General features: G+C 45.4%; 1 protein-coding gene across 1 annotated transcript; it reads right to left on the bottom strand.

Moving 5' to 3' along the window:
- Window positions 1–295: 295 nt before the first annotated feature.
- On the bottom strand, window positions 296–26,871 carry syt9b (synaptotagmin IXb). Its single transcript, XM_027018226.2, has 7 exons — window positions 26,355–26,871; window positions 18,023–18,389; window positions 16,800–17,346; window positions 5,169–5,289; window positions 4,157–4,328; window positions 2,533–2,662; window positions 296–800 (listed from the first exon to the last, which is right to left on the bottom strand). The coding sequence occupies exons 1-7, from the start codon at window positions 26,500–26,502 to the stop codon at window positions 729–731; spliced, it is 1,557 nt and encodes a 518-aa protein (XP_026874027.1). The 5' UTR covers window positions 26,503–26,871; the 3' UTR covers window positions 296–728.

The following is a 26,871-nucleotide window of genomic DNA, read 5'->3' as shown; positions in this document are numbered from 1 at the left end:
TTTTCCCCAGGGTCCCGGTGTCATCCCTGTGCCCTCCACTGATTTGAAGATGAGCGCAGGCGTTGGGTGTGTGCGGCTGGCGTCTGACATCATGTGCTTTCTCTGAACCGCGAGGGTGAAGGCGTGGGCTGGTCTCAGCACTGAGGGTTAATGACTGAACAACTCTGATCTATTCAGCGTCTTGTAGAGTTCTGTCTGGCCTCATAGAGGCTCGTCTGTGCTGGGTGGAGTAGGACTGCAGAGTTTGTTTTGACATTAAGCAATCACGGACAACAACTCTGATGTTATACTTCTCATGTATTGTCATACAGAATGATAGTCGTTTTACACTGCAAGAACAAAATTTCACACACACACACACACACACACACACACACACACACACACACAAAAACCATGCACGGCACTCCAAACATCGATGAATTTTTACAGTGGGGTTATACACGTACATAAAACATGATACTGTCAAAAATACGTACCTGTCAGATGAAGTTTAAAGAAAGACACAATCGTGTTCAGGGTTTCCCTTTGTTTCTTTGTGTTTTTTTCTCCATAAACATAAACATATTCACACATAGTCGTTTTGACATGCAGTACAATAGACACTCTCTTCCATGTGCAAGTCCTGTACATGCGTGCCATTTAACTGTGTGTGTGAACACATTTTAAGTGAAACGATTTGCTACGTCTCCCTCCCAGCGTGGCGATGTGGAGCTCAGACACAGTCGTCAGGGTGACGGAGGATTCTTGAGAGAGGAACAAGAGCCTTGACTCCCACCAGTGTTTCCTTGACCGCTCCACTGGAACAGAGAGGTGGGGGGGGAAGGGCATGGGTGAGTCTAGAGCCCACGGGTGAGTCTAGAGCCCACGGGTGAGTCTAGAGCCCACGGGTGAGTCTAGAGCCCACAGACCCCATGGGTGAGTCTGGACCCCACGGGTGAGTCTGGACCCCACGGGTGAGTCTGGACCCCACAGACCCCATGGGTGAGTCTAGAGCCCACGGGTGAGTCTGGACCCCACGGGTGAGTCTGGACCCCACGGGTGAGTCTGGACCCCACAGACCCCATGGGTGAGTCTAGAGCCCACAGGTGAGTTTGGACCCCATGGGTGAGTCTAGAGCCCACGGCTGTACAGCCAGGATAGTCACATCCACAGACACCTCCAGATGCAAACAGGACAGCTTGGAAGATCCAGTAAAGTTCCACTACATGCAAGGCAGAGGGGAGAAGGGTTGAGATACAATTACAAACTCAGCGCTTTGTCTCAATTTTTGGAAATCCCACTCTCACGGCAGGATGTTACCAGCAGGTGTTATGTCACCCTGATCCTAAATCATTTGTCACTCAGGAGCCACGCCCATAATGACCCCACCTCTCCATCCTCTACTTCTCTCTCTTAAGGAAGCAAATAGCATCTGATTGAATTTTTCTTTCCTGCCTTCACACCAGTTCCTCCTGCCTGAGGTGAGCTTTTTCAGAACTCTTTAGATGAGTGAAGCTCAGTGCATGACTTCTGCCATCCTGCTTATTTTTTTTGCTTAGTTCCCCTTGCACAAGCATAAATGACTCTAAAACCCTTTTCGTTTCGAGGGTCCTGGCAGGACAGGCAAGGGATTTGAAGTGGCCTTACCCTGACAGCTCTCTGCAGCTAAGACAAAGCAGACACATGTGAAAAGCCCTGAAGAGGAAACATGGTATTACGAAGCTCCTGTTCCTGAAAGGTATCCTCGCAGGTGGACGTAAATGCAAGCCTGCTGTAAAACCCCACCCGAGTCTGCCGCCTTTCCTGTGGCCAGGAGCATTCGTCGAGTTCCTACATTATCTCTATTGTCTTTCCCACGGTTTTAGTTATTGCTTTGCTTATAACGTTTTCTTAGCTGAGCTGCAAAGCAGATTTCTTTACTGAGGGTGTTAATGTTTTCTATGACTGTGATAGTGATTGAGGCACGATAACAGGATGTTGTTACACTAATAGATTTAATAAGAAACCGCGCACTTCCAGACCCTGCAGGGACTGCATGTTGCCTTCCTGCTGTCAGAACAAAATCACAATTTCCTGTTTCCCCATAAAATCCGTTGCCCAAGTTCGGAGCAAGAGCATCCACCCCTGGTTCTGGAGAAGTTGGTCTCAACTCTAACCCAACATCTCCTGCTGTAATATGTAGTGCTCCTATATTCGATTGGCCTGTTTTCAAACCTAACCAAACACACGCCGCAATCTTTGATCTATTCTAGCCTAGCACAGTGTAGCAGAATATGCAAATGTATGTGGAGTCTTTGTGCAGCCTGCAGTCAGGTGGGATTGAGTAGGGTTGGAATTAGATTGAAGATGGCAAACTCCAGCCCTGAAGGCTGTTTTTTGGGGTTTTGTGTTTTTTCTTTCTGATTAGATATCGTGAGTATTTTGCAATGTTGAGTGGGTGTGTGAGAGCAGTAAACCAAACTGCGCTGTACAACTGACCTCCGTGCCTGCAGACCTAGCTAAAGCTGGCTTAAGGCTGAGAGAAAAAGGAGACCTGTTCTCCTACGTTACCTCTATGAGCGGGTGCCAGCGGGCTATGGGCTTGCGGGGGTACGTCAGCATCTCGCTCCAGTGGTCTCGACCCAGGTGCTCCGCCGCATTCCCCACTCGACACACGCCGATGATCTCATTATGACCTACACTGTGGACGAGAGAAGGGACTCGTCTCAGAGATAAACAGATGAAAGAAGTCCAGAGAACAAGGTTTGATTTCTCTGCTCGTGTTATTGTCATAAATACTGTAGTTACAACCTGGTATATATTGACGTAATTTAAAAAAAAAAAAAAAAACTGCTCCAAGGTTGGAACCCCTAGTAGCGCAGAGTTCCTCCTCATGGAATATTGAAGTCTGTCACTAGGAACCAAGTGGGACTCCGAGCAACGCTAGTGTTATTTGAGGGGGGTCGTTTATAAGATGACATCTGACTGTTCTTTGATATGATGGGAAGACTGACACAGGTCCTCTCTTCTTCTCAACAGAATCATACGACCCAGTAACTGGCAGCCGTTGGGTCACGTAGACAGAACTGAAGCAGAGAGAAATCTACCCACAGTTCCTGGCCCTTTGGCAAGGCTACGGGCCAGGCAGGGGCAGAAAAGGCTGCCTAGCAACATGGAAGGTGAACCAGGCTATAACTCAAACCAGGAGACTGGCTGTGCTTTTAGGGTGACTAACAGTCCTTTTAAAGATGGCATTTCTAAGCACTTCCTGTTTCTCATGAGCTGTTTTTTTCATCTTTTCTTTCAGAAATGGTCTTTACTGTCCCGAGTTGCATCGTTATTGAGCTGATCTGGTCTGAAATGCAGTCTGCTACTTGTATCAGCTTTTGACTGAGATCGTAATGTGTGCGTGTATCGCTGTGCCAGTGTGAAAGCTGGAAAGCTCAGAGCATGAGAGGCCAGCGATGTTTGGCAGATTATACCATCTCATGAAATATTCACTCTTAACACCACTCAGAAGCAAAAACCTCCTCTACTGCCTTCTTTCTGTTTCTCTGTCTCTCTCCCTCGCTGTCTCTTTGTTGGTCTCTCTCTCTCTCTCTCTCTCTCTCTCTCTCTCTCCACTCTGTTCTTGATCTGTCTTCCCTGACCTATTATCTGTTCATCTTTGTGAAAGTGGCAAACGCTCCCTGAAGCATTTTTACACGTGATATCAATCTGTTCTTGTATGAAAACCAGTGTTATTGTATTTCTCTTCCTTTGGAGGAGATGAAGGACAATAAAACCACCACAAAACCTCCACTGCTTCTAAAACCTCCACTGCTTCTCAATGCTGTCCATTTTTTTTCCATTTTAGATGTGACAGCTTCTGTTAAAACATCCAATTACAGCTGATGTGTGTTATACGTGACACCAGACACCACTGAGCATGGAAAGGTCAAGGAGAAGTCAAAACGCACAGGTTTAGTTCATTACAAAAACCATTCCTTTCTGTTGAGGAAGAGTGGAATATACATCAACACCTCATAAATTTCCCTGTAATCAGTAATTTACCCAAGTCTCAATAACACCACCTCAGTTCAGCCTTTGTCCTGAAGTACTTACTCCAAAACGCAATCATCGGTTTCCAAGAAGAAGAAATGGGGGAGGGGGAGGGATTTGGAGTAGCCGAATGGCTCAGAGAAGCTTCCCTCACCGATCATAGTCCATCACGGCGATTAAGAGACTAATCTGGTCTATGTTCTCCGGTGGGACGTCGAAGACGATGGCTTCATTGTAGCTGGGGTTCAGCGTGTTGCGCTTGGTGGACGTTTTCCTCTTCTTCAGTCTCCGTCCATCACACATGAGGGAAACCTTCACGTACGGATCTGAAATAAACCACAAACGTCACACTCAACACAGAACAGGGAGAGAAGCTAGAAAACTACCCTTCAGCCAAGGCAGTATTCAGCTCTTACTGCAAGAAATCTCAAGCGTCTCTCAATTTGAGACTTTTCTGCTTTCAAAAGAACTGACAGGAATGTGTGCTGAATGTGCATATTTGTGTGTGTTATAAACACAACACACAATAAAGGGTTTTATATAATGATGTGCATAACATTACACTTTGTGATATACTGGTTAAAACAGGACTGCTGATCTCAGTAGCTCTTGCTGACAGCCTTCACAGTGCAACTATGAAAAGCTGCTTATATTTTCCAAATTAGAACATGTTCAAATGAAGATGTGGAGAATGTGTCATTGTGTAGACTGAGACCATGAGATGAGCTGTGGAAGAATCTTTAAAATAGACATTACCACTGGCTTTCATTAAGTGCCCATTTGTGATCTGCAATTGTGTGAGGATTCTTTAGACAACAAATTAATACATTCATTTGAATTAATTAATGAATTGGAACCATAACTAAGGTTCTGAAGTAAATATATAATATAAATATGAAACCTTCACATGTGGAATAAAGGATGGTGAAAAGTAAATATATGTAGATAAAGTACAAATAGTTAAATTGTAAACAAATAAAGTAAAATAAAGTACTTTGTTACTTTACAACACTGCATCAAGAACAGTGTAGCACACGTGTATGGAAAATTACAAGTAAGGTAAACTGGCTTTTAAACTAGAGTGGCACACACAATCCCATGTCTCCCTGAAGCCCTGACCAGCCTGCAGGTAAGCTCATGACTGGGCTAATGAAGGCTCAGAGTACCAGAGGCTCCTGTGATGTCCATGGCTTTTAAGTTCCTGGCTTTGATGATTGTGATGGTCAGGCGGCCAGCGGTCGGAAGGTAGCAGAGAGAGAACATCAGCTCGCCCAAGTCCACGTTATCCTGTAGCAAAATCACGATACACACATGGACATCGGCTCAAAGCCAAGATCCCGGAACCTTTAAAAAGGAAGCACTATTAACAACGTCTAACCATTACTCAGGAAAAAAGTCACATAATAGCAGTCTAACATCACTAATGTATTTAATTAATGATTTTGGCAGAAAAGATAATACAACGTGAAAAAATTCATGACTAGGTGTAGCCGAGTAATGAGCAACCAACAGAATCAACAGTCATGATATGCACGCTGCTAATTGGGTGTAATTGACTCATTTAATGAAAGGGGTGTGTTCAAATTAATAGCAGTGTGGGGTTCAATTAGTGAGGTCATTCATTCCATGAAGAAACAGGTGTCAATTATGGCCTTTATTTAAAGAAGGAGGGCAGCAAATTTGGACCTGCTGGTGCCCCTGCTCAGTGAGTAAAATGGGTCGTTCCAGACATTGTACCGAAGGAGAAAGAACTTTGATCAAGAACTTGATTGGAGATGAGAAAACATATAAAGAAGTGCAGCACCATTTCACTGCGAGTTATACTGTGTATGACTATGTATGTGACGAATAAACCGAACTTGAACTTGAAAATAATTGGCTAACAAAAATGACAAACAAAACCCGAAACACATGGTAGGAAAAGAAATACTACCATCCGCGTAGATCATAGAATAATAAGAATGGCAAAAAAGCATTCAATGATCAGCTCCGGGGAAATCAAAGATCTTCAGTTACCTATGAGTACTGCAACCATCAGAAGATGCCTATGTGAAGCCAAACTATTTGCAAGAAACCCTTGTAAAGTACCATTGTTGAAAAAGGATGTGTTAAAAAGATTACAGTTTGCCAAAGAACACATTGACTGGCCTAAAGAGAAGTGGCACAACATTCTATGGACAGATGAGAGCAAGATTGTTCTTATTGGGTCTAAAGGCCACAGACAGTTTGAGAGATGACCCTTAAACACTGAATTCAAGCCACAGTACACTGTGAAGACTGTAAAACATGGAGGTGCAAGCATAATGGTTTGGGGATGTTTCTCATACTTTGGAGTTGGACCCATTTATTGCATACCAGGCCAAAATACTGGAAGAGGTCATGTTGCCTCATGCTGAAGAAGAAATGCCCTTGAAATGGGTGTTTCAGCAGGACAACGACCCCAAACACACCAGCAAGCGGGCAACATCCTGGTTCCAGACCAACAAGATTGATGTTATGAAGTGGCCAGCCCAATCCCCAGACCTCAATCCGATTGAGAATTTGTAGAGTGACATAAAAAATGCTGTTTTTGATGCAAAACCCAAGAATGCAGAAGAACTGTGGAATGTAGTCCAGTCATCTTGGGCTGGAATATCTGTTCGCAGGTGTCAGATGTTAGTTGACTCCATGCCACACAGATGTAAAGCAGTTATAAAGCAGTTTATTCAAATACACATGCACGTACACACACACGCAGGCACGCACACACGCACGCCAAAAAACAGTATCTCAGGACTGGATCTCGGTTTATTATCAGCTCAGCACTGGATAAGTAACAGCATTCTCTAGCACTTTTGTTGGAAAGTGTGAAATTCCAACCAGCTGGGATTCGTTGACAAGGGGTATGCACACAAGCCCCGGAACAGCGGACCTAGAGCAGGCCTGCTACAGCAGGCCCGCATGCAGGTAGCTGATGGGCAGCGGCACTGGGGGAACTGGGACTCAGCGGAAAGCACCAGTAGGTTGTGTGGGATCTGGCGGGCCTTTTGAGAGGCGTTCCCCACATCAGAAAATCCTGCTTCCCCCACTCTAGTTGTTCACTTCTCACTCTCAAGCGGAGACCTGCTCTCTAATTATCACCTCTCTTAAAATAGCATCATTTTCACAAGAACACACCATTTAAATGTTTTTTTTTTAATTGGGGAAAATTCTGAGAGAAAGTAATTGATTAATGACAGCCAAAGGAGGATCTTGGTGCTTGGCTTGGAATTCTGGGACAGCAGTTGGCTTGAGATGAAGAGCTTGTGAATGGGTTCCCATTTTCTCAAGGTGAATACAAACTAAGATTGTCCATTTAACCTAATGGCTATGGTTAACCCTCTAAGGCAGTGAAGAGACGAATCTTGTTCAGTGAACTAACGGAGTTTGTTAGCCTGTTAGATGGCACTTGTCACAGACCTGCTCCTGTGTGATGGATGCTAAATTACCTGCATTCTGACTTTGAACATGGGTGAGTAACTACTCACGTACTGCTGTCTTATGTTTTCTAATAAAGAGATAGAGAGATTTTTGCAGGCCCCAACACTCTGATTGATCTAAGAAGGAAGTGCTCTTACCACCCATGTATTACAAGCACCTAGTTTGCTGCTGCCCTCATTAGCCGCTATATTATGTATCAGGTGCATCTACTTTATCAGTTACACTCTACCCTGTTGATCACTGGTCAGTTTCTGACCACAGGTCCTCTACTGACCAGACAAAACTGGGCAAACAGTGACACTGACACGATAGAGGCATGGTAGTGGCCGCTATGGTAGTGGGCGTCATGGTAGTGGCCGCTATGGTAGTGGGCGTCATGGTAGTGGGTGCCATGGTAGTGGGCCTCATGGTAGTGGGCCTCATGGTACTGGGCCTCATGGTACTGGGTGCCATGGTAGTGGGCCTCATGGTAGTGGGTGCCATGGTAGTGGGTGCCATGGTACTGGGCCTCATGGTAGTGGGCCTCATGGTAGTGTGTGCCATGGTACTGGGCCTCATGGTAGTGGGCCTCATGGTAGTGGGTGCCATGGTAGTGGGCCTCATGGTAGTGGGCGCCATGGTAGTGGCCGCCATGGTAGTGGGCGTCATGGTAGTGGGCGCCATGGTAGTGGGTGCCATGGTAGTGGGCCTCATGGTAGTGGGCCTCATGGTAGTGGGCCTCATGGTACTGGGTGCCATGGTAGTGGGCCTCATGGTAGTGGGCCTCATGGTAGTGGGTGCCATGGTACTGGGCCTCATGGTAGTGGGCCTCATGGTATTGTGTGCCATGGTACTGGTCCTCATGGTAGTGGGCCTCATGGTAGTGGGTGCCATGGTAGTGGGCCTCATGGTACTGGGCCTCATGGTAGTGGGCCTCATGGTAGTGGGTGCCATGGTAGTGGGCCTCATGGTAGTGGGTGCCATGGTACTGGGCCTCATGGTAGTGGGCCTCATGGTAGTGGGTGCCATGGTACTGGGCCTCATGGTAGTGGGTGCCATGGTACTGGGCCTCATGGTAGTGGGCCTCATGGTACTGGGCCTCATGGTAGTGGGTGCCATGGTACTGGGCCTCATGGTAGTGGGCGCCATGGTACTGGGCCTCATGGTAGTGGGTGCCATGGTACTGGGCCTCATGGTAGTGGGTGCCATGGTACTGGGCCTCATGGTACTGGGCCTCATGGTACTGGGTGCCATGGTACTGGGTGCCATGGTACTGGGTGCCATGGTACTGGGCCTCATGGTAGTGGGTGCCATGGTACTGGGCCTCATGGTACTGGGCCTCATGGTAGTGGGTGCCATGGTACTGGGCCTCATGGTAGTGGGTGCCATGGTACTGGGCCTCATGGTAGTGGGTGCCATGGTACTGGGCCTCATGGTAGTGGGTGCCATGGTACTGGGCCTCACGGTACTGGGCCTCATGGTAGTGGGTGTCATGGTACTGGGCCTCATGGTAGTGGGTGCCATGGTACTGGGCCTCATGGTAGTGGGTGCCATGGTACTGGGCCTCATGGTAGTGGGTGCCATGGTACTGGGCCTCATGGTACTGGGCCTCATGGTACTGGGCCTCATGGTACTGGGCCTCATGGTAGTGGGTGCCATGGTACTGGGCCTCATGGTACTGGGCCTCATGGTAGTGGGTGCCATGGTACTGGGCCTCATGGTAGTGGGCGCCATGGTACTGGGTGTCATGGTAATTAGTGTCAGGCACTGCAGTGGCACTGCAGGGTTTTTTATGTGTTAATATCACTATTCAGTTTCGCATTTAGATTCAGATTCAGATCCACTCTTCAGCTGTGTCCAGATTGGTCTCCCACCTAAAAATATCCTGCCACAAAGGTCCTGTGGTCAGAAACTTTGCACTTATGCAGAGCTGGTGGAGGACTAACACAGAGTGGTCATGGCAACAAAGTGGGCTGTAGTTCCTACCTGTACCTGGGTGGAGATGGGAAAACTTTACTCATTTCTATATTAAATTGACCAGCTATTAGATTTCGCTAAACGTCACTGCGCTTTAGCTCCTCCAGACGCATGCTTTCCCTGTTCTGCTTCCCATCTGCACATTGATGGAATCAGACAACAAGACAGAGGAAATGGAGAAATAAGTCATTGAATCGTACATAAGCCATAAATCACTGTGTGCAAAGCCTAAATGGTTCTCTAATGCGTACAGCTGCCAGGCCTTCCCCAACCACACAGCTGCCTGGACATCCAGGCCTTCCCAATTATTCACCAATATATGTTAATGGAAAACACTCCATTGCACGACCAGGCTGGATGGTAATGGCACTAAGAGCATGTCAGAGGCCGTAGTAGGATTATCACTAAGAGCCTGATCACGCTGAGCCATCTTAATGCACTCAGATACAGGAACATAAGTGCCATGGTGGCTCCTTACCGAGATATTGAGGTAGAATTTCCTCTGCTGTGCTGTAATAAATCCATTTGGTAAACATGAAGGAACACTTTCCCAAACAAAACGCTAATGACACTATTAGTGACTGAAAGCGATTTCTGCTGAATACCAATTGTCCTTTTCACTTTGTTAACAGAGCAATAGAACTTTCATTACGGTTTACGAAATTGGATACAGTGCTCCTGTGATCAATGGGAGTGTAACACACGCAACTATGTACAAACACTGGGTTTTCAGGGCCTTTGACCCCCGCACTACACATCCCGTAATCTCTGCCGCACGCATCCCCAGAGCTGGAAGGGCATGCTAGGATAAGTGTGCCCTCTTTTCTGCCCGGCTTCTAGTGCATCGGGCCCCACAGGTTCCTTTTACAGCAGGAGATTTCGTTTATCAGCCCTGGACTGAAAGGTCACTGGAGCCTGACTGCAGAGAGGGGTTCATTATCGGAGCAGGTCCCCCTTGCATGAGCCCGGCAGGTTTGGAACTGTGTTCATTACCACCCAGCAGGGAGTAGCTGGTGGTGAGGTCTGCTTGCTACACTACAGTACCTTTAGGTAGAACAGCTAGGTACTGTCACATACAGGTAAATACACTGGCTCGGTTAGATACGATAGGTCATTTAGATACATTCGATGGCTTAAATCCATTTCGAGCTTTGGTCCACTGTATTGTAGGACGTAGCTGCTTGTGAGCAGGCTGGGACAGCCCAGACTCCTGCGAGGCGAGGCGAGGCGAGGCGAGGTCACGCTCCCTTTCACACACTGCCGCTCTCGACATAGATGCAAACTAGTAATGTGCTATTAGGATTTGGAGAGGCAATTCTGCTCTGCTGCTAGTACTATCAGTAGAAAACACTAATGTCCTACTATCCTAATTTTGCCCTGGGTTCTGTTTGTACCTGTCTTACTGCCAATGTATTTCTAATTTGTCACAATTAGGCTTACCTGATTTTTATCCATTTCAGGCGGACTGAAATACTACAAATTCTAACCTCATTAGGGGATGAGGCATGAGGACTGTCACCAGGCTAAAAGCCTGTGTGAGCTGGGGGACACCGAGATCTGATACATGCCGCTAGTGTTTCACTCTGGAAACGGAATTTGAGTGAATCTGATCGGTTGCTCGCTGAAGAAATAGTTTGACTGAGAGCTGCAAATTGACACTAATCACACCAAGAAAATGTTTGATGTAATTGAAAGATACCCCGTCTTGTTAAAAAAGGCTTGCAGCGAGAGGCAGAGTTGATTTCAGTAGAGTGGGGCAACATATCCTGTTGACACTGCCAACAAATAAATACTTCTGACCACATGGGTTCTGCAACTAAGACATCCCTCCAAAGGAATGCTTCGTGCTTGTTGTAATACACTGCACACACCTTGATGTTCCTTGTGAGTTGTAATTAGTCTGTAGGATACGACTACTATAAATAAGTGTCTTTTGTTTGCAGTGTCTTGTTGAAAACTTACGTTGAAAACGAAAACCCCCATTAGCAACAAGGGAGACAGAGTTTTTCAACAGATTATAATCTACAATTGGAGTATCCATTTTTATATCAGTACACATCCTGCCTTCTTGGTTATGATGACAAATAGTCGACCTGCTATAGCAGAAAACCAGACAATGCTTCAGAGTTGGGCTCAACCTTTCTGCTCTGCCTCTAGAATAAGTATCCATTTGAATAATTTACATGGATCGATTTGTTGTAGTGTGTTAACGATGGAGTGGGGAAGCAAAGTGACATTTCATCAGCAGTGCTGACGCCATGACAACGCTCGAGCCGGTGCGTCGGTTTTAACCCAGCGTGCGCCGTTCGAGTGCGCGAGCTCTGTGTGAGCGAGCGTTTGAGGAGTGGAGCGCGGGAACACACCCTTTCCTCTCAGGCAGCCTAATTCAATCACACCCCTCCATCTGTAGACTATAGAATAACAGTCCCCTCTATTCTCACAAGCACTTAAATCAAGTCAGCGGTGGAATTATGGTCACTCGCGCACTGTGGATGAGATTACGGCACAGTTGTGAAGAGGGTCAATATGGCTGAGAGAAACTGGAGGCAGTCTATCTTGTGTGATTATCCAGACTCACAAGTCCCTGCGGAGCGTTGTCAACCTTTCTACACTCGCCCGATGGCCTTTTAAAGAGACACTTCAAGAAAAATGCTTTACATAACCAGTAATGAAAGAAAGCTATCAGAGGCCACTTAGCATGAGGTTAATGTGCACGTGCTAACTGGGCCCCGTTCGCTTTCATTAATTGTAAGTCGCATTAGCACTTCTGAGCAAAAGCATTCATTTGAGGAGAGCAGGACTAGCCACATCACAGCAGAAAGCAGCAGAGTCGACACGAGAGAAGTCGAATGAAGAGAAACCAGGAAGTCCGAAGGAAAAACCGAAAGCGTGTCCGTATGCACAAGGCTGTGATTATACCAGTTACGTGATGTAATGAGCAGGCGACGCAAAGTCTGGGTGTGTTCTGCCCCTCCCAGTTCTAACCTTGCTCTTATGCCCCGCCCCAACCACGGTCATTTTCACAGTCATTTTAGACTTCCTCTAACTCCTGATTGGACCAAGTTACAGCCATCTGAGCAAACAATCAGGTGTCAGATGTGCACATGAACACACAGAACTCATCGAGTAAGGAAGGAAAGCAAACCAGGCTGGAACATTTCACCAGAGTGTCTCCTGCTCAGAGCACTGGAGTGTTGGGGCAAATCTGGCTGGTTATGGGCCTGAATGATTTACATAGCACCAAGAAGCAGCCCCCTAGGGGACTGGACCAGGGGAAGGGGAGGAGGTTAAGACCAGGACAGAGCACCACCCATCCCTGGACATACATACATACACACAGGTCACATTGATACAGAGTATCCAATCAACCTAGCCTCCATGTTTTTGGACTGTGGGAGGAAACCCACAGAGAGAGAGAGAACAGGGAAACTCTACCCAGATAGTGACTCAAACCCAAGACCCTAGCACTGCATGGCAAACATACTAACCACCAAGCCACCATGCTATCATCCAATAATATACAAGTGCTAAATAACAACATGACTTTTTATGTCTTTGTATAACTATTTCAATTATTTCCTCCAGAAATGTCATTTCTCAGGACTCAGAAAATGTCTCTCTGACGGCTCACTGGCAGCTCATTCCCTGGCACTCGATCATCCCGAGTGACCTTTATTCTTCCGGATTAGTGATTCTTCAGTGTCTCTCTGTCTGCCCCCCCCACCCTTCCACCCCAGGCTGCCCTTTGCATACATTAATTATTTTGTGTTTTATTTATAGGTGATCCAGAGATTACAAGACAATCAGATCTGATCAAACATCACTTACAACAAATGGTATATAGTGATATTAAATATCACAACACAGAGACATTAAAGCCAGTCTGGTATAGACTTTTGATTCAGAATGTCAGCGAGGAATTTTTTTAGTGTTTTGAGAAAATTCTAACTTAATTTCATGTATCTGGTTATATCTCCTTAAGACTCCTTAAGATTGAGTTAACTTTAACATCCGATTGTTTTTAATGTCTACTCGTTAGTATCAGTATGTTTACTTAGAGGTTATAATTTCAAAGTCAGACACAAATCTCATTTGCAACAACTGAAAATTGTCCCAAAACGTATCTAAGCAAAACAACTGATCTGACTACTTATGTGAAAATACGATGGTAAATTGCATAAATTACCTAAAATCCACTTAAGTAAACAACAGTTTAAGTAAACAAAGTAATGCTTGAAGCTGAGTCAAAAGAACTTCTGCTACCAAAGATGTTTTTATGTTCTTCATAGGAAAACAGAAGTAAGTGTAGGATTTTTGGAGAAACGTCTAAATGCTCGTGTAATTGTGTCTTCACCAAGGAACTTCTCCAATATGCATTCCAGGGGTCTCACAGCCTGACCCAGAGGCACTCAGAATGGAACCACAAATCCAGCCCCACTCCATCTATGGTAGTTTACGAAATGGGCTGTAGAATGAGCTGTACCAGTGAGCGGTGTGCAAAGACTAAGTATAGGAACAACGAGTCAATAGCAACGATCGGCTTCTCCTCCTTTGACTTATTCTCTCTCAGAAGTGGCATCATGCATATTTTAAAATCAGCTCCTTCAAACAAAATTCATTTCCCTCTGCTGTCGACATAATGGAGTCTTTACTCATGGTTGTTTGTATAAAGATCTAAACCTTCATATTTTTTATGAATGCTATCATCCCCCCACCACACTCCCATTACATATGGGAAGTTAAAAATCAGGTATATAAATTTATGCATTTATGTACGTACAGCTCCAGCTACAGGAGGTCCCTTGCTAGCCTGTCTGTGGAGATATGGCCTACAAATGAAAGGCTTGGTGATCATGTGATGTGTGCTGTTGGCCTGAAGCAGGCCCTCCAGACCCGTGCTAAGATCCTGACAGCATCCAAAGGAAGCCCCTACACTTTTAATCACAGACTTAAAATCAAACCTCTCAGAACTATGGGACCAGAAAGAGCCATAACAAAATGCTTGCAGATGTTTTTAGATACGCTGACACTAACATTTGGCCAAGGAGCATGTACACGACGACGTAAACTGCGAAAAGATGCAAAAAAAGTTTCTAAAACAAAAATGGCTTGTAAAGAGACAAAAATAGTGTGGAATACAATATAATACTAAGAGTCACTGGTAGTTGAGGGCATCTAAGTAAGTGTGAATACAGTGTTCCTTTGGGACCATAGTAAGTCAGTAATTAATTTGCCCAATTGAGCCAAACTCTGGCCTAGTAGTGGTGTTCTAGTACTTAATACCATACATCTCAAGAGCTGCAGCTTCCTGTCAGGGCAAAGGCTGGCTTTCTAAAATACCCTCCTTCCCAGTTCACTCTTCTGTTTTGAGGGTAGGAACACAAACATATATATCATATGTGTGATTAACGATAGCATGCAGAGGCCTGTGTTGATCTGTGACCCACATGTGCTGTAGAGTGTTAGAAGCTTTCGGTAAGGTTCATCAGAACTCATAAGCAGAGGTTAGACAATAACAGCTGCCATGGGGAGTGGTGAAGCACCAGAAGCATCTGTCATAGTCCCACAATCCTTCAAACATCATGGACTGTAGTCTTGGTGGTCTCACCCAGGAGCAAAGCTCAAGCATGCTAGCATCAAACTAGCCCAATTATCATAATTTGGTACTTGACTTGTAATCGGAAGGTTTCTGGTTCAAGCCCCAACACCAAGTTGCCACTATTGGGCCCCTGAGCAAGACCCTTAACCCTCAATTACTCAAGTTGCACTCAGTCATAATTGTAAGTCGCTTTCAATAAAAACGTCAGCTAAATGCCATAAATGTAATGTAATAATTTCACAGCCAATTATCTCTTTTCAATTTTTATTGCTTAAAGACAATTCTTTTGAAAAGGCTGTCATGCCTTGTCCTGGGTGTAATATAACTTATGAATGATGACATAATCCATTTTAAAGATGTCTTGGACTCATAATGACCAATTAAACGTTCACATCCATTTCCTCTGCGTTACCCTTCTCCCACTGAAGTTCAGCTCTTAGAACAACCGCGTCTTTCTCTAACGTCTGCAGCTCAGTGGCGGCGCTAACTTGATGAAAGATAAGCAGAGGACTTTGGGCTAGCACTTGGAAGGTTGTGGGATTGAATCCCAGCTTTGCTATGCAGCCACTGTTGGCCTCTTAATCTCCAAGATCCAGGGGTGCTCTACAATAGCTGCCCTTAGTTTCTCTAATAAAAAATAGAGATATGGGTGAAGAATAGTGGCTGATATTTAACTTAATTAAGTTTAAGTTTAATTAAGATTTAGTGCATAAATACTGCTGCATACCCTTCCTCCTTGAAGTAAAACCTGGATGAGGTCACTGAGAGACCATTGCTTTAGAGAGCCAAAGAGCTGCAAGCCACTGACAGTCTAGACCAAAATCAGCAGCAGTTATCGATTTGTATGTAACAACTACATTCAGATGCCTGCAGGCTTTGATGCTGGGGCAAAGGTCCATCCCCAAAGAAGTATGTTAAGGTCAAAGGAGAAAAGCAAGGGGATATGTGGCATCCTTTTAAAGCCTTGGTCCAATTACACATCCATTTTGCGCTTAGCTGTTAAAAGTTTTGTTTGTGATTCTTCCCTGAGTTTGTTCAATTGAACCTGCCACTCATATCAGTATCCAAATTCCTTTTATAGATTCCCGATATGGCTGTAAGGCCGAGTTCAGGACAGCTCTAGATTGTCACATATAGGAGCTCTGTACACACTCAGTCAAAGCCAGGACAAAACTGCAGCTTGCCACATCTAATATTTGGACTAGGCCCAAGCAAACATTGCTCCAGGGGATGATCACTTCGTTTTTTTATAAACCAGTTCATTCAGTTATTTCATCACCCTAAATGTCCCTCTTCAGAAGCTCCTAAAAACATTTTTATTTCCATGTTATATTACTTAAATTAGACAAAAAAGTGTTTTACATAACCTTAGAGTTTATAGTCTTAGAGTAAGGGCCTATTCTGCATTTGGTCAATAAATAATTAATGAAAGGTGATGAATATTGAATAGTGGTTGAGATTAGTGGTTGGATTTAGTGTATGGGTTTTGCTGTATAGTTTTACTGCTGGAGATAAAATCAGTACGAAGTCCACCATGCGGCTTTAGAGGGCAACACATCTGCGAGCTTCTGACAAGCCAAAATCAGCAGCAGCCATCATTGAGGAGGATCTGAGGATCTGACAATCTGAGGATGATTTGAGGATCAGAGGAGGAGCCGCGTGTCTGGCACATGCAGCTCTCACCCATCCATACACTGTTAAACATTAATAACATTCAAGTGTTTGGCAAATGTATAAAGGGGCGTGGCCTATATCTGTACCCTAGCCGGAAGTGAAGGCTTACCGCAGTGACGTAGACGATGTCTCTGCAGAGTTTAGTTTCCCCAGGAAAGTCTGGCAAGTCCAGGAAGTTGTCTACCACCACCTGGCCAATGAGATCATGGCGTGAGAAGCGGTCGAAATCGTAGACGCTGAAGTGTAGCTTGCGCGCAGGCAGCTCCGCATACGCCACGGGGAAGAGGAAGACCTCGTCGAACACGGGGTTGAGAGTCTTGCGGTGCACTTTGGTCTGGTGCTTGGTCTTGCGCTCAGGTAGAAGGTAAATCTTCACGTAGGGGTCTGAGGTTCCTGAGAAGTCCTTGGCGGGCAGGTCCTCAGCCTTGTGGATCTTCACAATCAGCTGCTCCAGGTCGCAGTCGTACTTGAGGATGAAGTGGAGGCGGCCACAGCTGTGTGCCCGACGTCCGTCCTCGCCGTCCACCGAGCGCTGCTTGTAGAGCTCCGGCTTGATCCGACCCAGACCTGGCCCCGACAGGGACTCCTGCCTCTGGAACTGGGCGGGGTTAAAGTCGGGGTTGGAGAGGTTCATTTGCCTCCGGATTGAGTTATGCCTATAGTGGGAAGACCAAGAGGTATTCCTAACAGAGATATTCCAAACAGAGGTATTGCTAACAGAGGTATTCCTAACAGAGGTATTCCAAACAGGTATTCCAAACAGAGGCATTGCTAACAGAGGCATTGCTAACAGAGTCATTGCTAACAGAGTCATTGCTAACAGAGGCATTGCTAACAGAGGCATTGCTAACAGAGGCATTGCTAATAGCTACCCATCAATCTTGGGCTAAAACTGTGACCGAGCCTTAATCACCATGGCAGCGGTGCAACATCTGCTATGCTGCCAGTATGGGCAGTATGGGTCTTGTGTTTACAGGCTGAGGAACATCAGCTGAAGTCCCAAAACTCTGCAATAGGGATGATTAAACATTTTAAACAAAAGGTTGCCTTCCCAAACACTTAGTCTTACAGGGTAATGAAATCAACCACCTGTGCTATAGTTTTTCGGATTCTTTCTTTAAGTTCTTTTTTTGTTTAGGACACAGGTGCCTAAATTCTGTCCTGGAAGGCAGTAGTTTGGCGATTTCTCTCCCAAACATATCTGATTCAGCTTCTCAGTTAACCACCACCTGGGTGTGCTGAAGGCACCAGCCTGCTGGCGTCCGACCCTCCGGGACCACAGCCAAGTCCCGCTGGTCTCGGAGTTCAGTGTGTGTCACGGCTGGGACCTACCGGACGGACGAGGTTGGGTCTGTGATCTGCCTCTGCACACGGGCCACGTGCTGGGGGTTGTGCTCCCTGCCCGCACTCTGCACCTCCAGCTGGATGTCGGGCGACGTGTGGCTGATCTTCATGGCCGAGTCGGGCACCAGCGTGGGCACGGATGAGTCCTTGGCAAAGTCGGCACTGTACTCGTGCTCCAGGGTCTCGTCGTCGGTCAGGACGGTCCGCTGCTCGCCCTGGGGTTCCCGCAGGCAGGCCGGCAGGAAGCGGTCCCGCCATGGCACCCAGAACAGCTTCCAGGACACAAAGAGTGAAACTCCAAACAGGGCCAGGCCACATGAGGTCACCAACAGTGACAGCAGGCTCACAGACACGTCTAACACACACACACACACACACACACACACACACACACACACACACACACACACACACACACACACACAGGAGCTAGTTATTTAATGTTACATAATGTACAAACACAAGAAACATCACAGCTGCAAGGTGCCAGAGGAGTGCCATCATGCCCTTGTGAAGTGGAGAATATCACAGCATTAAAAAAAAACCCTATTCATCATACAAGAAAACAATCCTTTATATAAAGCATGTGTCATATATTTATATTGCAGCTCAGATATCATTATGGCACACGGGGGGGGGGGTGTGAAGAAACAGTGCACAACTTTACTGTTCACTGATCTTGCATTACTCTGATGGGTTACACACGTGACACTGCAGATTGCTTGTCTTACAATAGTAAATCTCCACCTTTAGCTAAGGCCACTTTATAAGCACAACCCGCCTTGTGTACACTGATTCTAGATCAGTGATACCTGAAAAGTGACTCACTAAGAGGCTATACAGAAATGTGTCAAAAGTGTGAAAATTAATTTTTAAAACATATATCTTACCAGCCATACTAACATATCTACAGGCTAAAGAAGGTAAAATAAACACACTATAGCTATAAATTTATATTTCTATACTGTATAGACTAGAAAATAACATTTGATTTCTTTACATTTGTGTTATATCCACAGATGGTTTGTCCCATGCAGCCTCATAGAAGGTCTCTGATAAAAGCAGCAGTCAGCATGGTAGAACTGCACGTGTTGTTTAACAGGACACAGAAGGATGTCTCATTACAGAAGGACATGGCTCAGATCTGAGAGTGTGCAGTGCCAACCACAAGGGCTGAATGAACAGCAAGTGATATAATGCCTGGAACTCTCTCTCTCTCTCACTCACACACACACACACACACACACACACACACACTCCGACTCTCCAGCTCCCTCTCGCTCTCCCTCTCTCTCTCTCTCTCTCTCACACACACACACACACACACACACACACACACACTCACTCACTCCGACTCTCCAGCTCTCTCTCCCTCTCTCTCTCACACACACACACACACACACTCCGACTCTCCAGCTCTCTCTCTCTCACACACACACACACACACACACACACACACACACACACACTCCGACTCTCCAGCTCCCCCTCTCTCTCCCTCTCTCACACACACACACACTCCGACTCTCCAGCTCCCCCTCTCTCTCACTCACTCACTCTCTTTCCATCCCTCCTTATTCTCTCCCAATCACTCTTTTCCCTTTGTTCCCCTCTTTCACTCCATCCCCCCCTCTCTCTTTCCCCACTCTTCTCTTCCTCCTGTCTTCATTCATGCCATCTGGCTGTCCTCGAGGGACGCCGTCTCCGAATTAGGCCACACAGACAGTGCAAGGCTTTTAGTGCGGGCTGAATGGGTCTTAGTCACACTGCCGCACACTCGTGCACGTTCAGTCTGGCCCCTTCTCATCCTCTTTTGCAGGTCAGGAGAAGACGCTGGATCTATAGCATCTCTGTTCACTCTGTTCCCATTAGGGTGAGAAAAGGCACAGAAAAGGACAGGGTGACTGAGTGCCGTATTCCTGCAAACGAGACGTTAAATGAGACATTCTTTTAGGATTGCTTATAAACACAGTCCAAAGTAGCAGGGAGAGATTTGAGAGACTGTAAGTGCGAGGGGAAAAGAAATCAAGGAAAATGGGTTTCAAAATTTGAGTTACTGAATTTTTGTAACAGACAGACATGGACAGAAAAACACAATCAAGTACGTCCTTTAAAAAAAAAAAACCCCAAAAAACAAAACAAAAAACGTCACACCAGCAGGGTCATATGATGAACACTGTCTGTCCTGTGTGTCTCAGTCTGAACCAACTCCAGCGTCACTTACAGTCAAGTGTCTGTAAGCAAGCAGATCAACATGTCAGTTGGTTCTCTACGTTGGGAAGGCTGTTAGCTTGATGAACGCAGGCTTTTGGAGCCCAGCTAGCTCGGTGTCTCAGCGTCTCAGACGTGCGTCCTTGTGCCAGCAGTACCCGAGGCCTGATGCGGTCTGAAATTACAAATGTTGTGTCTGAAAGAGGTTTATTTGGGACTCTTTATGCCTTTATTGCCATAACAGGCCCTGAACGTGAGGTGCTAGATACCTCAGGTCTTCCTAGAACTATTGTGAAATCAGTCAGCAGCCTTCTATCTCTAGCATATCACAGGGCAAGACTGAAGGGGACTCGTGTATTCGTTAAAAGCCTCCCAATGCACTTGGTCATAGGACAGCCACAGTCAATCACGTGACTATCAAAGGACAGACTCAAATGTATTCTTTAAGAAACAGTGTCATTAAGGCATTTATTAGAATAGACGTGTGAAATTCACTTTGACTGATAAACACATACCGTGTCAACACGGCTTGCTCTTAGGACTTCTCACAGATGGACAGTCTGAGCAGTTGACTTTCTGCTGACAGACAAACTAAGCGTATCAAAGTAGCCAATCAGATACTGTGATGTTCAATGCTAAAGCAAAGGGTACCAAAGTAGCCAATCAGATACCGTGATATTCAACGCCAAGGCAAAGTACCTGTGCCGGCTTCAGCTGCCCCACAGGGGTCAGTTTTGTTGCTTATCCACTATAAGCACAGCTAAGATCCATGTGTGAAGACTGACATTTACTCAGGCGTCATGGGCAGAACGTTAGCTGACCTCTGTGTTTGTGGGATTCATCTCAGGGTCCATTTGTACAGCGCATATCAGTACAGGGATACTGAACTGGTGTCTGTACCACTACGGTGACTAAGAAGGTCAGGCGGAGGGTGGGCTGGTCCTAAATCAGTCCTCTTTTGATGGTTTACACCTGTAACCCTGTGCTTCCTTTTGTAATTCTCAACAATGTAATTGGCCTAATTGGACCCAATATAACAGGCACAGATGGAAGAACTGAGAGCTAATTCAATTCTGCATGTGCTGCTAATTGTATGCTCAGGCTGGAGAAGAGAAGTGGCATGTTAAATTGCCATAACTTAATCTCCATAACAAAGGTTTTGTTCCTTAGCAGTGGACATCCTGTGGCTTTGACCCTTTAAAATATTAATGTAAGCACTCTTAAACCTTAAAATAATTAAAAATTTTTTTACAGTTGGCTGTGTAAAGGTTGAATGTAAATGAACAGTGACATATGGATGAGTACTCCAAGATTACCTTCAGGGAGAGTAATCATAACCCATTTCTTATAGCTGAGAAATGCTAGCACCTCATGAGAATGTTACTGACACCGAGGCTAGCCAATGGGAATGTTACTAGCAAGTTCACCAAACAGGAGCTCAGGGAACTCAGGTAACATCAGTTACTGCACTGAAATCATGGGAAGACACTTCCAAGCGCATGAATAAAACATGCAATCAGAAAACATGCTTCAAGCAGTGCTGCGTCTGCAGGATGTGTGTTCAGTACAACACCATTTCCACACACAGATGTAGTAGTAGTCACAAATAGTACTGATGGCCATCAAAGTCTATTAGCAAGTGCCACTACTGCAGTGCAGCGCAGAGAGTGATATGAAGTGCATCCCTTTATTTCTCAGGTTTTTGAGGGTTAAATTCTTGCAAGTGTCTTGCAATCAGAAAAACTGAGGCAATCTGAGATACTCCCAACTTTAACTGGCCAGAGGGCAAATAAACCGATCTGTTAATATCAAGATCAGTAAGAAGGAGGAAAATAAATAAATAAACGCCAAACAGTGCTGTGCAGATTGTAACTGCAATTATGTAGTGTATACAAATTATATAATTTGTTTACTTTGTAATACTAACCTCATTATTGAGCAATGTATTTATGTTGCATTGTTACAAATTATTTCATGTTACGTTTATTATGTTATGTTATTTTGAAGGTGTGTGTGAACCTCACTGAGCTGTTCACACGTGAGTTTCTCTTCAGCACCTACCTGCAAGCATGACCTCCTAATACCCTTCAGTTAAAGTATCACAAAAGACTTTCATTTGATTGGTACATATAAATAAACAAACAGTTGCAGATTAAAGACAATCCCCTTCATCATAGCATGCAGCCAACAAGGTATTTTATTTGTCTATTTTACTTTAGTAAAATTATTATTTTATATGCTGTGCGTGGTATTGTTTCGTGTTTTGCTAACATTGTCTATACTTGTCAACACTGTTTTGGTTTTCATGGTGGATTTGGAGAGGGAAAGGTTCTGAAGTCACTTCTGCTTGCCTGTGCTTCGAGAGAATTACACAAACGCTGTGCAAAAAAGCACCCCAAAATAAAAAAGAATCCAAAATATGAAATATAAAAACATTAGCATGTAACATTTACTCCACACAAGCCAAAGAAATGGACCAGTCCAAGCTAGAGCAGTTGATGGGCATGCACCCGTGTGTCCTGTGCAGGGGTCATAGGTCAAAAGCCAAAGGCATTCTGGGCAGTGTTGGTTCTCTGGCTGTATTGTACAAGAGCGGAGGGGGGCTGACGGACTGTTATGGGCTGTCTGGAATTCCTTTTAACACGGTAGACAGTAAAGTGCGTTCCGTTACTGCGTGACTTGGCAATAGAGATTCTGCAGGAAAAGAGTTGTTGAGCAAAACAAAGCCAACACGTTAATGCTGCCACTAACCACCGAGGTGACGCTAAGTGGTAACACTTGGGTTTGTTTGCTGTGAGCCACGTTTAGCACTCTGTGACTGATCCGTCCCTTTGCGCACTTTTACTGTGGCCGATTAGACGTGGCATCACTCGTGCTGAGAGGGCTTGGCCGTGTCCCAGGGGAGTGCCTTCCTAATCTAGTTAGACCGGAAAAAGCATGTAAACAGCATAAAAGGTAGCTTTGTTCAAGATTTCCGTCTCATTAACATACCTTTTGAGTTTTACTTCAAAGGACTTTCTGTGTGTCTGTCTTTATCTTTACCCCCACCCCCACCCGCTGCTCCAAAAACAAGTGCACAGAGGCCGTATTCAGTGAAGGCAGAGAAAATGCAGCTGAGGCACCCACTCGGGTTTTAATCCAAAGCTTTGATGAACAACTTGGGATTCAAATGTATGGAACCTTTAACGCCACTTTAAATTCCGATGTGACAATAGGAACGTTGCTTCTCCCACGTGCTCCGGGTTTGATCTAAAGCACATCCGGTGAGATGCGATTACCGCAGGCTTACTCGGCCCAGGTGCAGCGGGTGGGAGGAGCCACCGCGAGGTGCGGGGAACAGACGAAAGCAGATGCGCGCGGCGCGAGTCGTCAGACAGCGTCGTTCTAGGAGCGCAGTGACACATTTTGAAGAAAAGGCAGGCCTGGCAAGGGTCGTACTCATCTTTCACATGCTAGCGCCCCCTTTAGGAAAGGATGTGCATGTGCAGATGAGCGCCAGCTCACACATGCTGAAATGTACGGAGTTGCATCATATAGTACATTTAAAAAAAAAAGAGAAAAGGTTCACACAGTTCACTTCAGCAGCAGCTGGCTCTGACACCTCTGTCAACCACTGATCTAAATTTGAAGGTGAGACCTTTTACTGCGGTGGAAGAGGTACACTGTGCATTCGATCAGGCTGATTGATGGATAGACATCTCTGGGCAGGGCGGAGACGAGCAGAAGAGCGCTACAGAACTCTCATCTAATCCCCCTCACCACCAGCACAATGGGTGTTTGTCAACCAGAAAGTCCTTCTGAACGCTGATTGCCTTTTGCTCCGGTCGCGCCCAGGAGCAGAACACAGACTCCCGGCAGCCGGATCACCATATCGCATCTTAGCCCGGCGTTCCGAGATTGGCCACAGCCTTCAATCACACAGGGTTTACTTGACTTGGAAGCACTTGGCCAGCGTTATGTTATGAAGTTTTCACTTTGCTGGGCTCCCTCAGGTTCTGTCCCAACATGTGGTCTGTGGCGCAGCGCCACCAGGAGCTATGGAGGCACGGAGCACATCCCCCCCCCCCCCAAGGCTCAGCTGAGCTGCCTTCTCCTGCAACACCTCTTCAGGGAAAAGAATCACGACCACGGTTCCTTGAGCCTTCAGCAACCATGCCAGAGTACATGTTGTATATACAGCGGTCTCCAAGGACAACGGGCGTTTGAAGACCGTCGACTGTCTGGGAGGGAGAGCAGCAAAGCAACAGCACTGTGGCAGTTTCTATGGCGCTTTGTGTGTTCTTGACAGAAACAAAGGATGAAAGGAAGCAGATGCATGCTGAAGGCCCAGAGGGTGTGCAGGTAATCGTAGACGCCACTGGCAATGACAGTAATAATATCACAGAAGTAACGGAGAGGTCACATATGGCATGCAGCTGAGACGGTGCAGAGCTGCTGCACAAAACCACCTCACTCCGCCGTTCCTTCACCCCAGATGAGGTGTATCGCAAAACTTAGCAAAGTAGAGCATTCTGCTGGAACTTGAATACATCTGATTGGCATCGTACTTTTGGGTAAAATATATAGCTATTGCTTGGGATACCATAATTAGATCTTCCCTAATGAATTCTGAGCAAAATAGAATAACTGTTCAGTGACAGAATTGAGAAGTTGGCTCATTACACAAAATATAGAACATTCCTTGCCTGTCAGGTTTAGCAGACCAGTCATTGAAATGAAACTGCTTTTGCTCCACATAAATGTGCTAGTAAGTCTGACTTCAGACAGACAGTTCTTGCGGTCACTTGTGACTGGCTATGTGAGTCTAATGAGGGTTGATATAGACAGATCCTGCCCTTTGTAACGAGTAAACCACAATGACCTTTAAATGGCCCAGACCAGGAATGGCTTAAGATCTCCTGTAGGTCATGTGCCAACACAAGCAGCAGATCCTGGATATGTCATTTCTGATCTACTGCAATATGAGTAAAAACAACAAACAAAACAGCAACACAAATATAATCAAAACATTAGTCTGCGGATAAAGCTGTTCTTTCCTGAAAAAAACAAAACAAAATATACTTTTACATAGATAAAGGGATATAATCTTTACCGTCAGTGCCTATGTAGCTTAGATGCAGAAAAGAGTTTAAAAGTTGAATATTAAACACATATTATAGTCAAATTTCACTTTAAGATTTAAGGAAAATGATGTTAGTGCAAGACACACAAAGTACGGGTCTGATATATAAGGCATTTAGCACCAAATAGGTTAATATACATTGAACTGTGGTCTTAATGGCAAATGTTAATTGAAATGAGTTTTCTTTTACACTGGTGACGAATCTCCCTGACTACTGACCAATGAAGTCAAATGACATTTTGCTGCTAAATAAGATAAATAATAATAATAATAATAATAATAATAATAATAATAATAATAAATTACTAGATAAGAATAATACATTATTTGCTATAGTTGTTTACTATTCTTATTTACTATTATTAAATAATAATTTAAAACATTATTTGCTATTTGATTACATGACTGTAAAGATTTACTTGAATAATGAGAACTTCATGAGGTCAGAAACTTTACGTAAGTGAGTTTAATTGTGTCGTTAGGCTGTATGCATGTTAGAAGTGAACAGGAGTAATTTTAGCATTGCCCTCATAAGACCAGAAGCATGAATCTAATAGTCTGTGCGCTGATCCGATCTGTGAAAGCACTCGTCGGTACACGGGTGGGGCTCTTTCCGGGAACACATTTCATCTCCAGTCTCCGCTCTTACCGAGTTCCCTCTGAAATGCATTTGCCATTTGCAGTGAAATAATCCGTTCATGTGCATCGCCAAGGTCTTCCGCACGCGCCAAAGCACCCAGAGCGGTGAAAAGCGAATGCTACATCAACAAGTTTAGTTTCCCCAGTGTTTCATGCAAATCTTTAGAGATTTTGGGTTAGTTTGGGAATGGACATCGTGGTCGCGTGCATTTCATCCCGTCTTCTACTATTTTAGAATTATCCTGCTTTTAGTATCTTATACACTATAAGATACTCGATTAAGATTCCAACACAGATCTCGAATGAAATCCTCAAAAGTGGATTCTAAGGGAGGGGAAAAATCCTTACCTGAGTCCGAAAACCTCGGTCTGCCGAGATCTCGAAAATAGTAGATAAAATCCAAGCAGTTGTCATTCTGCACTTCTCCCTTGGAGCAGAGCTCGGACAGTAGTTCCAGCGCCTTTCGACAGATTTCATCCTCTCTTTCTGCAGGCATTTCCTAACAGCATCCTCCTGACTAAACGAATCTCCTCAGCGGCGCTCAGCAAGTCACCGCTGCTAGGCGCTTCACGCATTGAAAAGCGCACTTGACAGGCGCACGGTCCTACCACACTTCGCAGCAGCCCGCGTCAGACACGCACAGTCACATATACATTCCATACATTTAAATCACATCGCTTTTCACCGCTAATTCAAGAAGATTGGCAATTAGTATCAGCTAATTACTTAGTATCAGCTATATCCGAAAAGTCGCACTGGTTGAATTTGCCACGCAACAGCTCCGCGGGCTCGGTGCCCCGTCCACAGCGCGCCGGTGCTGAAGCGCGCGACAGCACGGGCCGAGCTCGTGAATGAACGAGGCAGG

This window comes from Electrophorus electricus, chromosome 12 (assembly GCF_013358815.1).
Source record: "Electrophorus electricus isolate fEleEle1 chromosome 12, fEleEle1.pri, whole genome shotgun sequence".
Lineage (NCBI taxonomy): Eukaryota > Metazoa > Chordata > Actinopteri > Gymnotiformes > Gymnotidae > Electrophorus > Electrophorus electricus.
This window is presented reverse-complemented; position numbering and strand designations above follow the sequence as displayed.